This window comes from Lonchura striata, chromosome 3, assembly GCF_046129695.1.
Source record: "Lonchura striata isolate bLonStr1 chromosome 3, bLonStr1.mat, whole genome shotgun sequence".
Taxonomy (NCBI): Eukaryota; Metazoa; Chordata; class Aves; order Passeriformes; family Estrildidae; genus Lonchura; species Lonchura striata.
In genome coordinates this window covers 68,606,570-68,625,523 of record NC_134605.1, presented here as the reverse complement: position 1 = coordinate 68,625,523, position 18,954 = coordinate 68,606,570, and the positions used below count along the sequence as shown (strand labels likewise).

The following is an 18,954-nucleotide window of genomic DNA, read 5'->3' as shown; positions in this document are numbered from 1 at the left end:
GAGACCCAGAATCTTCAGTGGTTCCCTGTGCTTTACTTGCTTTTCTAATCTTTGCATTTATCTCCCTTCAGATCTCAACATCTGCTGCAGTTTGACTGCCCAGGTTAGTGAAATTTTCCCCCTTTATCTTACTTCTGTTTTCCCATTTCTGTCATTATCCTGTGCACCCATTTCTTTTCCAGTATTCCTTGATGTTGACCTAGAAGCATTTATTCTTGGTTAGATCATGCACTTTGGACATTGAGGGTGGTGGTGGGAAAAGAAATAAATCATTTCCTACTTGTAATTGCTATTGAAAGCATATTTTAGATATGTTTGTCAAATAAGTACTGAAGACAAATAATATAGGTACAGAAAGAACAGAAACAAACAAGAATAAACCAAAGGTTTCCTGTGGGTTTTTTTAGAAGTAAAAGTAAATGGAAAAAAAAAAAAAAAGGTAGCAGGTATGCTCAGGTGCAAACTATGGTGACCATGAAGGATGAGAGCAAGGCAGTCTTCCTCAGGTCTGTGCAATACTGGCAGGTTGAAAGGTCTGAGTTTCATTGTTATTTTTTTTGTATCTGTCTCTAACAGCACACTACTTCATGTACTCTGGTGTAGTACAAACTATTCTGATAGCAGATGGAGTGAAAAATTCAAAGAGTAAATTGCAAAGTGTGTTACCTCTTTTTTAAAAGTTTTAATGCTATTTTAATGGTAAACTCAAAATCCTCTCTTTGGACACTTGAAATCTCTTGATTTGAACTGAATTCTTTAAACTCTTCATGTGTCCAGAAGTTTGAGATCACAGCTGATTTTGCCTTGCTGTCCTCATACAAAGTAACAAACACTCATTGCCAAATTGTTTCTCTCATATACAGACCACCTTTTGTGTCCAGTTGCTCCAGGATGAACTGTATGGAAAACCTCTTTGCTTTTTAAGTCCTATTCAGACTTGTGAATATCTCACCATGTGTTTTGAATCTTCAGTTGAGATCTCAGAACCTAGCTCTTTGTATTTGATTGTAGTAAAAATCAATCTCTGAGCTATTTTCCAGGTTCTTTTCTGACAATTGAGTTAAATTTTTTTCATTACTACTGAGCAGAATATTTCCTAGAAAAGGAAAAAGTGGTTTTGAGTTGCTCTAGGAAGGAAAAAAATGGGGAACATTAATGTTTGTATCCTGAGTAAGGACTGTATCTCTGTATAAGGGGGAGAGACTATCATTGTCATCTTTTCCTTAGGATTTAAATGAAAATTTGACTACTTGATTCAATTTCTCAAGGCCCTGATCCAGTTGATAGTGTATGTAGGACTGTCTTGAAGAATTGAGACAATTAAGACCTTCTGTTCCCCAGTAGAATGAGTCAGATGCTTCAGCCAAGTTTGTGAAAGCTGAGGGGATTATGACCATGTCCACAAGTGGATCTCTAATACTGAAGTGCTATGGAGGCCCTGGGAATTCTGTGATGGTTGAACAGAGGTTTGAGAATCTGTTTAGATTTTGCTCACCTAGGTCCTATGGTTTAAGGAGTCTAGTTTTGAGAGATGTGATACGAGTAGCACAGATGCTGTTGCTGAGCTAGGATGTCAGTCTCTTTTAGGACACGACAGTAGCATTGTACAGGGTATCCTAATCCATTGTTTTGGTATTCCATAATTTCTTAATAGTAACATATCATATAATGTGCTTGGTTTTAATTGCATAAGTTGTAAACTGGTCATTTTATTACATTAGTAAAAGCCACAAGGATTTATGTGATGCGGTCGGTTCTCACAAATGGAACTGCTGGGGTATGGGGTATGGTCCTTGCACTTTTATTTGCAGCATCAGCCTCATTTCATGGTTGAGACAATAGGAAAATTAGATAAGAGACATTAGAGTTGTTTATTTTCATTTATCTCCCCCCCCTCCCGCCCCAAATCTTTGTTGGTCCTTAGTTTGTGATGTTGCCTGTTAGATGTTTTAAAATAATTCTGCTGTTATTCTGGAAATTCAAATTATTGTGATTGACCTCTAACTTTCAAGGATGTTCTGATAGTAGATGACTTTGGACATAGTTGAATTTTGAGAGTAAAGTAGGCTCTAGAAACACTGCTTTAGGCCATAAGAAACAGATAGAACTGAGACTGTAAAACACGGATTGTAGTTACAAATAGGAATAATGTTAAAAAATGTTTTAGAAGGGTTTTATCCAATAATTTGACTCTCATCCCTTGTGTAGATAATACTTCATGTCCTGTGGATCCCTGACTTTATTCTGCATCCTTGTGCTTAGTCACCTTGAGCTTCCTAAGATGCGTGTGTGCCTTATCTGTCTTGCTGCTGCTGCCCAAGCCACACCAAGCCACTGGTTTTCTTCACATGCTCTTTAGGATAACAGCTCTGAGATTTAAAAAAACATTAATTTTATTTAGGGCATATGGCTTCAGGAATAGCTATTTATTGAAAAAAAACTCTCAAAATTATTTTAATTGTGTAATTGTCAGCCTCGAGTGTTTTTGAATTTTTAATGCTTAGGGTTTTTATGTTAAATGGGCTTTACAGTTAACCTGTTAACTGTTGTGTTTTGTTTTACTTAAGAAATTCAGATTATGCTTGTTCTGAATCTTCATGATGTATGAATTATTGTGTTTAATCTGCTTTACTCAGTTGAATAAGAGAAAAGTTTGCTATGACATGTAATAAATCACCTTGTTTTTTTAATTTTTTCCTTGTTTTTTTACATAATTTAAGTTAACAAGAGATAAAGAGGTATTACCACAGTTGGAGCAAGTGTGTAAGCAAGAATTTCTTGAAGATGTGTATATGCATATTTATCATGTGAAGACATTTAGCTAAAGTAATATTTCACAGAAATTCTCAGGATATTGGCACTTCCTTAAAAATTGATCCAGGTTAGGTATTTGTAATGCTATTTCTGTCTCTTAACATGAAGATCATCTTTTCTGTGGAAGTGCAGGAGTTGCTGGCTCATTCTGCTGTTTTTTTGCTCACCAGTGAAAGTTTATTTGATGGAGTCTGGACTAGAAATGTATTTGCCTTAAATTATCTTCTTGGTGTGCAGTATCTTATAAAGCTTGCTGGCAATCGAGTTTCTTTTTCTGTTTCTCACCCTCCTTACCCTCTACTTTTGTGGTGAGTCGGTATGCTAGAGAAGAAACAGTGACTTATCCAGAGTTACTTTTTGCTCTGCTTCTTAGCAGAATCTTCCAATCATCCAGTACAGCTCACTGCAAAGAAAGGGATCACCAGTCCTGGCTACAGTGTTGATCCAGCTGATGGGATGGCCAGGGTGTCACGTGGACTTCATGCAGCTACTTCTCTCTGGCCTGGAGATAACTAAATTGCATAGAAAGTAAGAAAGTTATGCACAGTCTGTTCTTATAGACCTTCCTGGAAATGGGTTGTGGGGTTTTAGGGTTTTTGGTGCTGATTCCATCCTACAATCCATATTGGCTTCTTGACCTCATTCCCACGTTTGCATTGTTCTGTTACACTTATCTCCAGGAGCTATAACAAGGACATTTGTCCTGGAAAAGTGCTGCCCTACCTTTGTATGGCCCCCTTCTCCAGCCACACACTGTTCTTTTTCACAGTATGTTATTGCCAGCAATCCTTGGCTGTTAATACAGACAATCCTTGGTTGGCTCCACAGCTATCTGACTATCAGTGTTTGAGACATGCACATGAGCCACCTTATCTTCTAGGCTTCTACACCCCCTCAACTCTTTCAGGAAACTTAATTTGGAGCAGTTAATAGTATTTCTAGTATACAAATGGTACCAGCAGTACTCCCTAAGCTTTTCCTTCTATCCTTATGCTTGTTTTCAGTGATGTGTCAGGCAGCAGGACTTGCATCAGTAATTGAAGAAAATGGTGGTTTTAATGCGTTCAGAGTTTTCTAGATTATGTGCTGCCATTGGCCGTCTCTTTTGGTCAGAGAGACTATTGCATTTAGCCTACTAAAGCTTTGCTTGATTGGGAATCCCCAAAATGGAATAAACATGGGAAGAAAGTGGTTGGCAGAGTTATTTCTTACTATTTCATAACTACTTCTTTCAGATTCAGGTTCTTTGTGTTTGGAAAAAACGGAGCTACAGCTTTGCTCAGATTAATGTCTTTGATTCACTGTGTGAATGTAGCTGAAGTGTATGTGCAGTGAAGGGGAGGGCTCAGACAAACCTGGATCTTGGCTGGTTGGAGAGAGGTCAACCAGAACTGTGTATCAGAAAGCATTGTAGCCACTACCAAGTGGCTTTTGTCTTCTAGTCTCATTCTAACAGTAATGAGAATTTGGACAAGAAAATCTGTGTGTGTCACCCTGATAGTAGAGAGATATAAAGGAGAGTGCTGATGCCAAGGATGCATTCAGTTCTGGTCTTCACTGTCTATATATCTTTATTTGGAAAACTGGATTGTACAAGGATGAATTATATTTTTAACTAATGAAGAAACTGTACTACTCTGGGCTATAATTATGCCTGAGCTAACTAGGTCTTTTCTACATTTGGAAAAATCAGACCTGAAATTCAGCATGCACACAGCCCTGAGTGAAGGAGCTGCTACATTACTGAGAAAAGGCACAACACACATTGAAATGCTTTGGCCTTTATGTGGCTGGGTCCCTGTTTGGCTGCTGCAGACAATGCCTGAAGAGGCATATAATTCTGTATAGTTCTGCAGTGAGGAGAGCATTAATGCCTTGAGAATATTCACAAGTAATTTCTCATCATGGGATTTTTGAGTCGTTCTAATAGTAAAAAGTAGAAAAACAGTGGAAATCTGAATCTTGCTTGAGCTACTTCATGACTATATTTAACCTAGGGTTACACTTACAGTGCTGAATTAGGCCTGAATCACTGTATTTCCAGACAGTTAATACTGCTGCTGCTAACTTCAGTGTCTGTGTCACTGAAGATTGAATATGCTGTTTAGGATCTGAGCATCAGCTCTGAGAGATCAGGCCTGGTTACTCAAGGCTTTGTGCACTTAGTCCTGAAAAACCTCCAAGGAAGCCTATGCCTCTGCCTTCCTAAGGGAAAAAATTCTCCTTATAACTAGTTGGAAGCTTTTTTTAAGGTTATCATATGCTTAAGAGTAGTGGAAGCAAAAAAAAAAAAAACAAAAAACAAAAAACACACCAAAACCAGCAACAAAACAACCCCACAAACAAACAAAAAAAACCCTAAACCAACAACTAATTTAGATATTTTAAATTTGGGATGAGTAGTGGTTACTTTCTTGCTTAAGAAGTTAATTGAATCTGTATTTTCCCTTCTTGATCAAAGAGTGGCAGCATTTCACCCCCTGCACTGCTTTGAGAAATCCAGTAACTCCAGTTGCAGGTGCAGGGTTAATAGTTATCTAGATACAGAGCTTTATCTTGCCTCTTGAAAAGCCTCCAGGGAGTGGATGGATCAGGCCTGCTAATTAAACAATCTAGAGGCTGCAGAAACCTGGAACAGGTGACAAAAATTGCAAAGAGCACCTTGGCTTCTCTCGCCAGCTGGGCCAGCAGATGCTGACAAACCATAAAGGTAGGGGTAGGGAAACTGTCAGCTTTTCCTTTGGCAGAAAGGGCGTAAGTAGAACAGCTTCTCTTTTATGTTTAAATGTTATTTCAGATGAAAAATTTCATCAGATTCTGTTTCCAGATGTGTCTTACAAAGCAAAGGAAAAAACAGAAAGAGCAAGCACCTGTCTTTAATTTAAGTTAGAAGTTTTTCTTTAAAACTAGAATAGACTTCCTTGGTTTTTTTTCTTTCTTACAAAATCAGTTACATTGCACAAATTAATATTAGATTTAATAGGCTTTCCATGACATGTAAAAAAACCCCAACAGATTTTATGCTTAATAAAATTGATTTTACTCAGCAAGTCCTATTTTCCTGTTGAAAAAAAGGGCTCTGCTTGTATATTAACATTCTGGCTAGGAAAGAATTTATGCTATTTTGCTCTAGAAGTATTTACTAAAATAGAGCATTTTCATTTTATAGATAAAAAATTAAGGGTTCTCTAGTTTGAAGTGATATCAGCCTTTGCTTACCTTGTCCCTCAAATGTTTTTACTACATCTTTACTTAAAAACAGTTTCTTCTGTTTGGTTTTTTACATCCCTGAACTTTCACTTGTTTACTTTTCTTGTTCAAAACTACTTATGAACATGGAGATTGCAGGATTGTGCAAATGATTGCTACATCTTCTAGTGCCCATTTTGGCATATTTGGTATTGCCAAGCACGTTCCAAAAAGCAATGAGCAAAAAATCTCTTGTGGGTAATTTTCTGGTCTTTGGGGATGAATAAGAAATAAAAACAAAAGCAAAAACACTAAAAATCACAGTAAAAAACACAAACCAGAAACACTGTGCAAGTAGAGAGAATCCAAATCCATCAAGCCAGCCTGGTGATATAGGTGTATGTATACATATACATACACATACGTACATACACACACACATATATATATATATATATATATATATATATGTATGTATGTATTTTCTTTTTAACCATGACTTGAAAAGTTGGAATTACTGACACTGATTGTTCACCCTGTTGTGGTCGATGGTCAATTGCTTTAGTTCTTCAGGCTGAAGTGGTTGGTAAATCATTCTTCCAGTCTTCCCTGTTCATTGCTGCTGAAGCTGCTCCCTCTCGTGGGAGCGTTTGCTGTTGTGCTTGGCACTGCAGTTTGCTTCTGCCCGCTTCCTCCTTGCCCCTGGACATCATGGATGCTGGGATGTGACCTGCCAAAGGGCCCCTCCTACTTGCACTGTCTTGCCTCCAGCTCTCTGCCTGGCCTGAGCTGTGTTGCAAGCTTGGTAGCCCTTGTGGCTTCTGTGTTACTTAGAATCTATCACTAGGAACTTAAGAGTGGGTGGAAAGAACATGTCTAAGTTAATTTGGTTTTTATTATTTCTTAATTAGAGCTTTCTTGTTTTCCTGATTTAACTTCATTAGTTGTGGATAAAGCAGCAACACATTTCAGATTGTTTTTATTGTGTTGCACTAAATACTGCATTTTAAAATCTGTAAAACCAGAGTAAGTCAGATGACCATTTGTAACTGAGTTTGTAAGTGATTGACAGATTACTTCTACTTGACTCAGGTTTTCCAAGGTCTATCTTTTTAATTCTAAAGCAAATTTATTTTCTCTTTTCAAACAGATGAATCATGTAAAAGAGAGATTTCGTGACAGTGTGCCAGAAGAAGTGCTTCTGCTGTGTCTGGGCATTACTTCAGGAGTTGGTAGATTGGTTTTTGGCAGAGTGGCAGATTATATTCCTGGTGCAAAAAAAATTTATCTACAGGTATGTGTTTATTGTTTCTATATTCCTTCTGAACTGTGGATTGCAAAGGATTTGGTTTTGGGTACTATTAAGTAAGCAGAATTAACTGAATGGAGATTCAAATTTCAGAAGTTTCAAAACTGTAGGAAACTCAGTGTATGGCTTTTGATACTAGGAACCTTTGGTGCAAAGCTTATGAATCAATAATTTTTGTTTTTCATGCTACGAAAAGATCTAGTTCCTGCTGGCTGTTTTCAGTTGAGAATGAAAGAAATTACTGTTCATTACCATGTGGCTGGGAGCCTTTGGGGATTCTGTACATTCTGCTTTCTCTGTTTTATCCCACATTATGATTTCATAATGGCTTTCCCCAGATAGGGAAAAAATTAAGTCGTGTTTTTTTAGTAAGGATTTTGGATTTCTTGATCTTTGACAGGCACTAATTTGGTGTCAAATAAGTTCTGTGCATAGTACACAAGGGTATGGCCATGGCAATACAAGAGGTGTTTAGTTAAGGAGATTTTGAAGAAAGAGTCTGGGCTTCCAGAAATGCTGAAGCTTGGAGAGGAAGGAGGATATACACATCGTTCCCTCCACACTTATATTTTTTTTTTGAGAAACTAGCAGTGTTAGTGTGGGATTTTGGAAAAGCTTTAATCCACTTTCATATTGGCAGCTTTGAGTCCTTCATTTGGCCTCTTAAAATGAATAGCAAGGGAGGCATCTAGTGGGGATTGTCTGCACTGCTTTATGGAAATCAAAAATTCTTAGGAAAGAATTACCGTTCTGCTGGAGTATTTGTTGTCATGGATACATTTAGATTCCTTGATGTTTTATTGCAGTTAGGTGGAACATTGGTTTCCAGTGCTTACATATGAATGGTGCACAGGCAAAACTATTACCACTTTTATTTTCTTTTTAATTCTGCTTCATTTTGCTGAAAGACAGTTTTATTCTTTTATGTTGAAACAAATAGATTATCTAAGATTGTATTAGAAAATCTTTGTAAGTATGCATGACTATAGCAGTACCTTAGGATATTTTTTAATATAAAAATTAAATGTTTTCACTTCTGTTGAATATAAGGACCTTGAAATAGCCATTCATAATATTGATATTTTTTACTTACAACAGTGAGGAGTCTTAATTACAATATTCCAACTATCTTAAACTTTTAATATTTCTGTGACTTACTTCTCAAAAACATATTAGTGTATGAGAAATGATCATACACAATCACTGTAGGTTAGTGGATAATAATTGCATTTTCAATGCTTGCAAAATGGGTGGTGGAATTTCTTTGCCTGTCATAGTTATGTTTGTTTTATATTAGTATGTAACTTCTGGTGGTAATCCATGGAGACTGATTATTTTAAAGTAAATACAGGCAGGCAATCTAATTCACTGCAAATGCAAGGAGGTTCATCTGGTCCCTTACAATTTGCAAATTTGATGCAATGCATTTTTATATTTTTTTCCTTGTTCATACTTAGGTGGCCTCATTTTTTTTTATTGGGCTGATGTCTATGATGATTCCATTGTGCCATGTCTTTGGAGCTCTCGTTGCTGTCTGTCTCTTCATGGGCCTGTTTGATGGGTGCTTCATTTGCATTATGGCTCCTATTGCCTTCGAGCTCGTTGGGGCTCAGGATGTCTCCCAGGCCATCGGATTTCTGCTTGGACTCATGTCAGTGCCTATGACAGTTGGTCCACCCATTGCAGGTGAGTGTAGGCAGGGTTTGTAGCTGTAAATGTGTTGCTGTGTTTGCATACCTTTTAGGCCATGTTTCCCATTCCTGCACCACATGCAGAGCTTTGACATTGGAGATTTTCTCTGTGTGTGCTTGAGAAGATAAAGCAAATTTACCTGCTGCTCATCGGTTATTAATTTACCGCACTCTTCAAAGTTTGCTCAGTCTTCTTCATTGTTACACAGGTGTAAAACATTCCTCAAAAGAAAGATAGAGAAGTTTCCAGTTGGATTTAGGACCTGACATTTTCCAGTTTGTACAAGTGACAGCCTATTGGTTGCTTGTATTACAGAGGGCCTCCAAATTAAAACCTGAAAATGAACTTGATTCCAAAATTTTGCTCATGTTAAAATCATTGTGAGGATAAAGGCTCCAGTCACTTTAATTGGTCTTTATAAGTAAGAATGCTGGCTTTATTCATCCTTTGGTGGGAGACTGACAAGGTGTACAGGTTTTGAAGAGGAAAACTTGGAAGTTCTTGGGAGATAGAAATAGCTAAAGCTGTAATCCTCACCACTGATGATTTTTAGTGGTAATTTACCCTGAGGTTTGGTGAGTGAAGGGTACTTCATAAGACATAATTGAACTATGCAATATTATAAAAGACAAAATTTGCATGCTAGAACAGCACAGACTTGGGGCTTCCTACTATCACAGCTATTAATATTTAAATAGAATTTGACTAATGGGAGGAATTTGGAGCGAGTAATTAGAGTGAATTATTGGGAAACACACTTCTTAATAAGAGGCCACGAGGAATGCAATATATGGAATATATCTAGAATTAGAAAAATGGGCGTATTGATCAAAGGTACCTGTTATCAAAAGGAAGGAGAATTTCTCTTAAGTCATGGCAAGATACAGGTGCTGGAGAAGCTCAAATGAGCAACTTTCAAGCGGGAAAGATGGTGCATATTTTTGATAGATGTTAATTAAGCAATTTTTAATTGGTTGAGGGGTGACATACTGCGCTCTCCATTACTGCTCCAAGTCAACTGTGGAACCTTTCTGCCTCCATGTACACCTCTGTTTGGCCATCAGGTTGTTAGGTTCTAGTGGTTATAATCTGTGCCAGCTCTTGGGTTTCTGAACCCAAAGCCACACCTGTTTTCTGTAGATTCCTGAAGCCCCTTTATTTATGAGTGGTCACTTTCTGCCTTCCCAGGTTTGCTGCGGGATAAGCTTGGTGACTATGATGTGGCATTTTACCTGGCTGGAGTCCCTCCCCTCATTGGAGGAGCTATTTTGTGTTTCATCCCCTGGGTCCATGAACGGCAGAAGTTGAAAGAGAGAACAAAACCTGTTGATGGAGAAACTACTGAGAAAATGCTGGAAAATGAAAGCACTTTGGTGTCAGACATGACAGAAAAGCCAGTCAAAGAACTGGATTCTGGCTTTTGATGCTCTTTTCTTTTCCCTATACCATCCTGACCTCCTCCTACTGAAACCAGATTTTTTTTTTGGCTGAAGATACTATACAATACTGAAGTCTTGAACTATTGCTCAAATTACAAAACTGCTACAAGAACCTTTTATACCATTGAACTTTTTTGACAAGTCTTTGAATTTGATTTCAAGCCACATTTTTAAGGTATTTGAAGTTTTGTAGCTTTAGTGTGTATGTGCGTAGTGATTCTGCGTGTGAAGAGCATATTTTTATAATCCATCAGAACTGATTTCTGGAAATGTGAAAGCTGTTTTTCCTTCACTGACCCAGGATTCTTCAGTGATGTCTATTGTCCATCCTCTGCAGGCACACCCTTGGGTGTTTATACTGGATAATATAGTAGCTCTTATGACTGATCTGGTTTTTTGAAGATTATCATGCTGTTTACAGTCTTCTGTAATTCTCTATCATGAACACAAATATGAAATATGAAATGATTGTTTCATTAGAAAGCTAAATTATTATACAACTTTTGAAACACTCACTTGTGTTTGCATTCATCTTTCGCAGTAGCCCTAAGAACATTGAGGATGACATTTTTGATGGGCTCAGGTTTTGAATATGTTCAAACCAAGCTCCAAGTGCAAACACGTTCAGAAGTTAAGCTGCTGTATAATAGATTATTATTATTATTATTTGGTGAAGGCAATACCCTTAAGATGTATGTTCATAAATCTTTTTTCAGCCAAACCTCAGAGTAGTAGATAGTTTTGAAACTGTACTGACTAATTCTTTGGAGCAGTATTGTGAATTAGACTAAATTTCAAATTGTTTTGTTGTACTTGTTAGGATTTGTTTGTTTGTTTGTTTGTAAAACCAAGACAGCTTTAAAGGATACTTTCTAAGTGCAATACCAAGTTATTTTTAATGTGGAAAAATACACGAGCTATTAAAACAATATTCAGCATTTAAAGATTTTTGCACTAAGTGAACATGCAGGTTTATTACAGGTCTTTATAGCTGTGCTCAATTGCCTGTAGATTATATGGCTCCATATTTTTTCCAAATATAAAGAAATGTCTTTGCATGTCCTATTTCTTGCTTAACACCCTAAACAAATGGTCCCATTGCTTATGTATTCTTAGGTATTATACACTATTTGTCAAGGAAGTAACATCTTTCTGAAAAATGTTTAAAAGCATAATTCTTTGAAATTAAAACACTGCTTTTAAGTTTATCATAAAACACTAATAAGCACACTGCTTATCTATGGATATGGTTCAGCAATCACTGGAATACTTAATCATTTTTTATTTCAGGTCCATTTAATACCAATAATTTTTGTTGCCTCACTTAAAACTGTCATAGCAAAGAGTAAACTAAATGTGATCTGGACAAAACATGTGTTTAAGTACTTTTTTAATTAGTAACTGTTCTTTACATAAACCATGGAGGCACACTGGTTTTTTTTTTTTTGTTTGTTTGTTTTTTTTTTGTTTTTTTTTTTTGTAATAGCCTTTATAATATTTTTTATTTTCATTCTTCGTTTTCCAGTGTTGTAGTAAATTGCTCAGAAAACCCATATAAAACAGCAATACTATTGCATTTAATGTTTACATCTAGCAACTGACAGAAGTTCATTAAATATAATAATGCAAAGCATTCTAAATATTTGTAGACCAAAGCTCAGGCTTTTTTTTATATTGCAGAATCTCAATCCCTACTTTGCATGAGTGAGGTCTAAAAGAATTGAAAATTAAAATGTTAGCAAGACATATGGGGAGGGACTTGGAGGTGGGAGGGGAAAAAAGCCAATCTGGAAAACCAAGGTCCCTTCAGGTTCACTGGGACTTTTGCTTTGGCACATTGTAAGTACTTCTAAAAATGTCATTGAAATATGCATAGTAGTGTTAATTAAAATTACTGCCTTCATTACTAAGGTGATGCTGACAGCCAATGCTGCTCTTGTCTGGAGTGTTTCTGTAGAATGTGTTATTCAGTATTATTTTCCATTTGGGCAAAGCAGAATATGATGTTGGCTAAGTGTGTTAAAAGACTTTCGTTTCCTGTTGTTCTGTTATGAAGAATTAGTGTTCATCATAGATATTGCATTTCATGTATTTTTAGCCCTGAGTTTTATACCAAAACCAAAGCTGCTGCTTTTTTTTATCACTGGTGCAATTTGAAAGGATTATGACCAGGTATCTTGGTGTAATTATGGCATCTTTCCAACTTGCTGCTCTTCATCTCTAAATTATCTGGGAGAGTATATAAAATAATTGTAAAGATATATAAATTGCATGGAAATGGTATATCAATAGTATGAATTAATTATTGCCATGCTGTTAAAAAAATCCAAACTCTCATATTTGCATAAAATTTATGAAAATCCCAAACCAACAAACTACAAAACCACAAAAATCGTGGCCTCTGTGAGAAGGGTGCAATGACTAATTGCTTAGGAGTGATTCCTGTGGTAGAACCAGCTAGTGAGTGGTATGAGGGATGAGAGAGAAGCAAAATTTACAGGGAAGGAAGCTGTGCTGGTGTGATGGCGGTGGAATAACAAACCTGTTTCTGATGCAGTGCTTGTTTTGCAGCAATGCTAAAATGGGAAGGGCTTTTCAGAGAAGATAAAGTAAATAACTGTTTAAGAACTCTGTTAGCATCTTTTCTGTTAGTTTGTATCTATGGGGGAAATGTCCAGTAGCAAATGCTCTTTTTTGGACAAAAGCATGAAGTGTTGATGTCCTAAAGCTAGGTAAGATGACAAACAAGCTCAGATTGCTTGTGCTGAGGCTGACTAACCACTGAGAAATTTATTGAGAGAAATAAAAGATTTTGTATGCCCTGGGGTTTTAAAAATTAGATTAGGTGACTCGATTATTAAAAAACCCAACAAACTAAGACATGAAAAACCCTACACAAATAGCAACTATTTAGTAAAATTATTTTAAAAAATATTTAATATTGTAGAAGTGGAGAAAAGGACTGAATATTCAATTTTATTTTAACTGAATAAATGCAAATAAGATTTTGTAGCAATTTAATTTTAGGTGTGAAAATAGGTTCATGGGAAACCTGCTGAAATCTTATTTTGATGACTCAAATCATGCAAGCCTTAATCTGACAGGGGTTGATTCTAAAATTAAAATAGTAGCTTAATTCAAGAAGATCCTTAAAATACTCTGATGTATTCCTCTCTTGAGAACAGTTCATAGAGTACTTTGTATAGACATTATTCTTGTATCCTATAAACTAAGTAATCCTCTTTTCATTTAATTTTCTCAGGGTAAATCTTCAGAAGAAAATGGATAGAAACAGGTTCACTTAAAATGGCAGTGTGAAATTTCCAGTCCTATGTAATGCTGTTATTTAATACACCAGATCTTAAAACCAATGCTAATTCTGAGCAAGATTTTATTGGTTTCATACTTTTTCAGTAGGTATGAGATTCTTTTAATCTTAAGAAAATTGTTCAGCATAGAGTCTGAAATAATGGAAACCCTTTGGATTCTTAATTACATCTCAGCTATGCAACAGTATCCAATGTGTAACTAGTAAAGTATTGTTGGATTTGTCCTGGCTACTTTTGAAGACCTGTACATGTCTCAGACCAAGATTTCAAATTTTAATGTAGTTAGAATTTCTTGCATCCAAGCCTTCGTCTGTTCAGAATTAGCATTTAAATTCTTTTTCTGATTTTATTTCCAGTGACAATTTATTGTCCCTGAAAATTGCCCCCATGAGCCAAAGATGCTGTAGCTGTTCTGTGGCCTTTCTTCAGGGTGTATTTGGCATCGGGTGAGGTAGACAACTGACAGTGTTCTCCTTTGGCCCTTCATGCACGATGTGTGGGCACATACCTTCCCCCTTCCCAGCAGAGACACTGGCTTGTCAAGCTGATACCCATCACATTGGAAATGGGTGCTGCTTTCCAGCCTTCCCTGGATAAAACCTTTGAGCAGGCTCAGCCTGGCAGAGCAGTGAGGTTTGGGAGCGGTGGGAGGTGTGAGGCTGCATCGCCCTTGCGAGAGAAGGCAGCTCCCGCAGGTACCAGATGAGTGCTTTGATCACAGGCTCATGGTGTAAGAAAAGGACGCTGCCATTGTAAAGCAGAAGCGCCCTGCTCAGTTCCTTGCCTCGGGTAGTACATGCCAAAGGGACAGGAGGTGCTTTCTTGCAGCCCCAGCGGGTCTGTGTCAGGTTGGGAATCAGTGCTGCAATCCTTCAGGCCATCCACGGGGGCTGGCTGACGCAGAGCGGGCTCTCCCTGTGCTGGCACAGGGCAGGTCCCAGCCTCGCTGCTTGCACAGGGCTCAGCCGTGCCCTCTGGGCAGGGGCGATGCCTGGTCTGGGGCCAGGATTCCCCTTTGGAGAGCTGGAAGTGTTACACAAGTCAGAAAGGACCCTCTGCTATTAAGAGAGTGTGTGTATCTATAAATACAATGTATTTTGACCAGGTGTCGTGGTTTGACACGGAATGGAATTTTCTCGGAAGGAAGAGGTCGATCCAGTCAGGGGTCAGGGTTGGATATTGGCACTTTGGGGTGACCAATTGAAGGTGGACACGCCTCTGAGGACACAGAGGGGTTAAAAGCAGAATTCCCAGGAGAACTCGTTCTCTTTGGTTCCAGTCAGGGTGCAGTGCAGCCTCTCCCCTGCCCGGCCGTGGCTGGGTGGTGAAGGGGACCCATACGGCCCAGCTTGAGGTGGGCCAAAGGGTAGAGGGACTGGAATCGGACTGGCTCCCTGCAGATGGAAGGGTGGAGAAATCTGCGTTCCCCCAGAGAACCCTTCCTTGAGAAATGAAAACTGTGAAAATACTACGCCTCCTCAGCTTGAAAGAGAGGAAGAGAGACAGCCTGGGACCTGGGATGTTAGGAAAAGAAGATTGTGGGGGGAAGATGATGGAGTGGCTTTTGGCTGGACTTTTCTTGTTAGTCATAGACTGAACCAATCTTCTCCAAGAGAGACTGTATTTTAGGAGGATGCCAGTGTGCCAAGAGACCTGCTTCAGCTGGGAAAAGACAGAAGTGGAGCGAACAGAAAAAAGTTAGGGAGGTTTGTGGTGGTGCTCCTGTCCTCAAAGAAGAGAAGAGAAGAGAAGAAGATCTCTGTTCCCGAGACCCTCGACCCCAAGGGGAAATGGGGGGGGACTGCGGTCCCAAAAAATGAAAAAACTGAACTGTTGTTTTTTCCCTCTTTGCAAAGCATCCTTGAAGAGAAAAATCTTAAGAGCCATCCATGCACTGTGGTGAGAGCACTGTGCATGGAAAGGAGAGTTGTCACCATGGCAAATTCTTCTCCGGGCGGTGCCATGTGTGACATGGAAACATAAGAAGTGGCAGCTGTGTTTCTTGGGGGGTCTGTGGCACAGGAGAGACTCCTCTCTCCTTTGATGGACTGAGTATTGATTATCTGAAGGGTGGAAACCTGACTGGGGGTCCAAGTTATGTCTCATTGTGGTTTGTTGGAATTGGGGACGGGGAAGAGGAATGTTTTGGAAGGTTTTCATTTTGGTTTTAGTGTTGTTTTTTTAATTTTTTTTTTTTTCCCCTCTTATGGTAGTAGTAGTTTAATAAAGTTTCTCCTTTGTTATTAAGCTTGGGCCTGCTCTGCTCTGTTCCTGATCGCATTTCACAGCATTCAATTGAGAGGTTGCATTTTCATGGGGGCCCTGGCATTGTGCCAGTGTCAAACCATGACACCAGGGCATGCACAAACAGTCTGCTTCTCACTAGAGGAGGTGTAGTTCTGAAATGGGAGAGATGGCTGAGGAAAAAGTGATCCCTTTGTTTGCATGCCTCCTTGTTGACAAGCAGAGCACCAGCGGAGTTCCAGCCAGCCAGTGAGTTTCTAGTCATGTAAGCTTTGGCATATGTGCAGTATGCCTTCTAGTCTATATATATCTTGTGTCAACAATTGTAATGTTTTGGAAGTGCATATGCTAAGAGTAGAGTGATGTTACACTAAAAAGTTTGCTAATATTGACAACACTGACATGTTTAAGTATCTTTATAGACATCATATTTTGTATGTTGTGTTTGATATTAAAGGGTGCACATTTTGCTAGCCTTAACTCCAGTCTTTCAAGTTCTGCTTTGTTAGAAGGGTAAGAATGAATGTTTAATGTTTTTTTGTGGTGCTAAAGTAACTGTGATCAGTCTCAAATTATTCAGAATAAAGATGGTAGTTGGTAAGTGCCCCATTTGTTACTGCATGCATCATTTTTAGTCTTACTCTTTGTCCTAGTTAGGGCAAATTTGGGAGAAAAACCTCTGGAAGGATACCCCAGAAAACAAACCCTCACGGCCCTTCCCCCCCACCTGGTTCGGGAAGAGTTTTCTCTGAGAGAAGTGGAAAAGAGCCTGTTTATTTAACAAACAAAGCACTCCCCAGCACCAAAAAAAAATTTACAACACCAGATGACAACAAAACTCTTTCACCACTCTGAAGAGATGAATAAATCCAGAAAGTCTTTCCTGAGAGTGGTCGCCCGGGTCTGGGCGCTGGGGATGGCTGCTGCAGATCACAGAGCGCAGGCTCCTGGTGCTCCTCAGTGTTTCCCAGGTCCCAGTCCGGAGCAGGTTGGCATGATACTCGGGAAAGGGAAAAAATAAAAAACCCTGGTCCAGGGGAAAAAATTTGGACTGCTTAGCTAAACTATCTAATAAGCAAAGGCAGAAGCAGGAGCACGAGCGAGCAAGCAAGTAAGCAAAAGCAAGCCAGCCAGCACTGGCCTCTTCTAGACAGCAGACCATGGGGGGAGGTGAACCGGCTGATAACAAGGCAAAACACACCTTCACTTTCAGAATCAGTTCTGAAAGCACAGAACATAATACCAAACATAAACAGAACACACAATTGGGGATACAAGCACCATAACATCACCCTAGGACACTCTTGTGTAAAAACTGTCATTTTGAAATGTAATTTTGTTGTACTCTGATAATTATTGAATCTACTGTGAAGACTTTTATACAAAAAGTCTTTACAGCTTTTATTGCCACTGTGGTCTGACTGAAATGTCCCCATTACATTTGATCCTACATTAATATATGGTGCAACCCATTTCATTCTAATTGCACTGACAACCCATTATAAGACTAATGATTTAAAAACCTAAGCTACTGAGGTGCTTTGTTTGTGAAAAAATTACGTTCTCTATTTTCTGGGGCTTAATATCAAACTTATGGAAGCAGTTGAATTCAAAAAAGGCAGAAGGAAAATTGAGGGAGGGAGGGAAACCGGTACAATGAGCTTGAGTGGTGTTTTAAAATAATTCTGATTTTGCTCCATGAACTGCCAGTGTAAGTCAGTGGGACCTTTAATCATTTACTGGCCTGCTACCAATTTCCCTTTGACTTACCTTGACTATCCTTACCTTCCCTAGACTTTCACTTCCTGAAACATGAAGTGTTTCCTCATTGGCAGCTTCAGTAAGTCTCAGAAATTCATTCACCTTTCCTTTGTAGTAGAGCCAAATATTTATTTTTTAAATAAATATATCTGATTATATGGGTTAAATACTCCCTTTTCACCTGGGGTTATTCCCTAGATTGCTTGTAGCTCAAATTAAAATTTGAAAAAGATGCCCAAAACCTTTATAAAGTGCCTGGGTGCCGTTGCCATTTCTACACTCTCAATGTAGAAAGCTTATTTGTAAGTGTGTAAAACAACAGTGAGAAGCCTGGGCATTTTTCAAACAAGATAAAATACTGACATGTAGAAATATGGTTTGACTTGTGTGTGACTACTATTACAGTTGAAATTATTTTTGTCTGGAATTGTCTCTACTGCTGGACATATGAACAGAAACTCAGCAGTTTTCTGCATATACCTCATGGTACAGACTGCACTCCTCCAAAGGTAGGAATGTGGGATAGATCAGGTTTAAATAATATCTGTCAGTGTTACTTGTATTACTTGTAGCAAGCACTTGTAGCAAGGCACTCTTTTAATGTCTCAACGCACCCAGGCTACCCTGAACAGCAAGGGACTTGAACATGCTTGCCAGTGCCAGGAGAAAGGGAATGCGTTGTTCACTGTCCGTGCACTGCTATATCCCAGTATCTTCTTGTTAGAAACAACTCGCAAAACAAAGCAGCGCGGTTTGGAATTATCTTTTGAGTTGTTTGTTAAACTTACTAAGTACGGTGAAATTCAGGGCCTTTCTTACAGGGAACATCAGCTCAGTGCCAGACAGGGAGCACGCACTGAGACCTGTTGCACAGTCTGTGAGCTGCTCCACGTGAGTGGTAGGAATTTATGTCGCTTTCATGCTTAAAACTTTTAATGCCAGGCATGTGTTAATACCTGTGCTCAGCAGACCCAGCAGCTCTCTCTTCTGAGAAGCTTTATCACCGTGCCATAACGCAGTCCTTGTGGAAGTCAAAGACCGTTTATGATCGGTTGACTGAAAGGTCGAGTGCAGTTTGAGTGATAACACAGATAAAAATAAATGCTGGTTTGTAAGGGCGCTTCCTCGGGCACTGTGGCACAGCCTTGCAGCGGTGTGGCGTGTCAGCTCTTCGGGA

The 18,954-nt window shown here is 38.7% G+C and overlaps 1 protein-coding gene across 1 annotated transcript in view; it reads left to right on the top strand.

The window, feature by feature from the left end:
• Positions 1-12,516, top strand: part of SLC16A10 (solute carrier family 16 member 10) — a 61,986-nt gene extending 49,470 nt beyond the window's left edge. The window contains exons 4-6 of the mRNA XM_021555498.2: positions 7,154-7,297; positions 8,770-8,998; positions 10,193-12,516. Of these exons, the coding sequence (XP_021411173.2) occupies positions 7,154-7,297; positions 8,770-8,998; positions 10,193-10,428 (609 nt within the window). The 3' untranslated portion in view covers positions 10,429-12,516. The remainder of the gene's footprint in view (positions 1-7,153; positions 7,298-8,769; positions 8,999-10,192) is intronic.
• Positions 12,517-18,954: the final 6,438 nt, after the last annotated feature.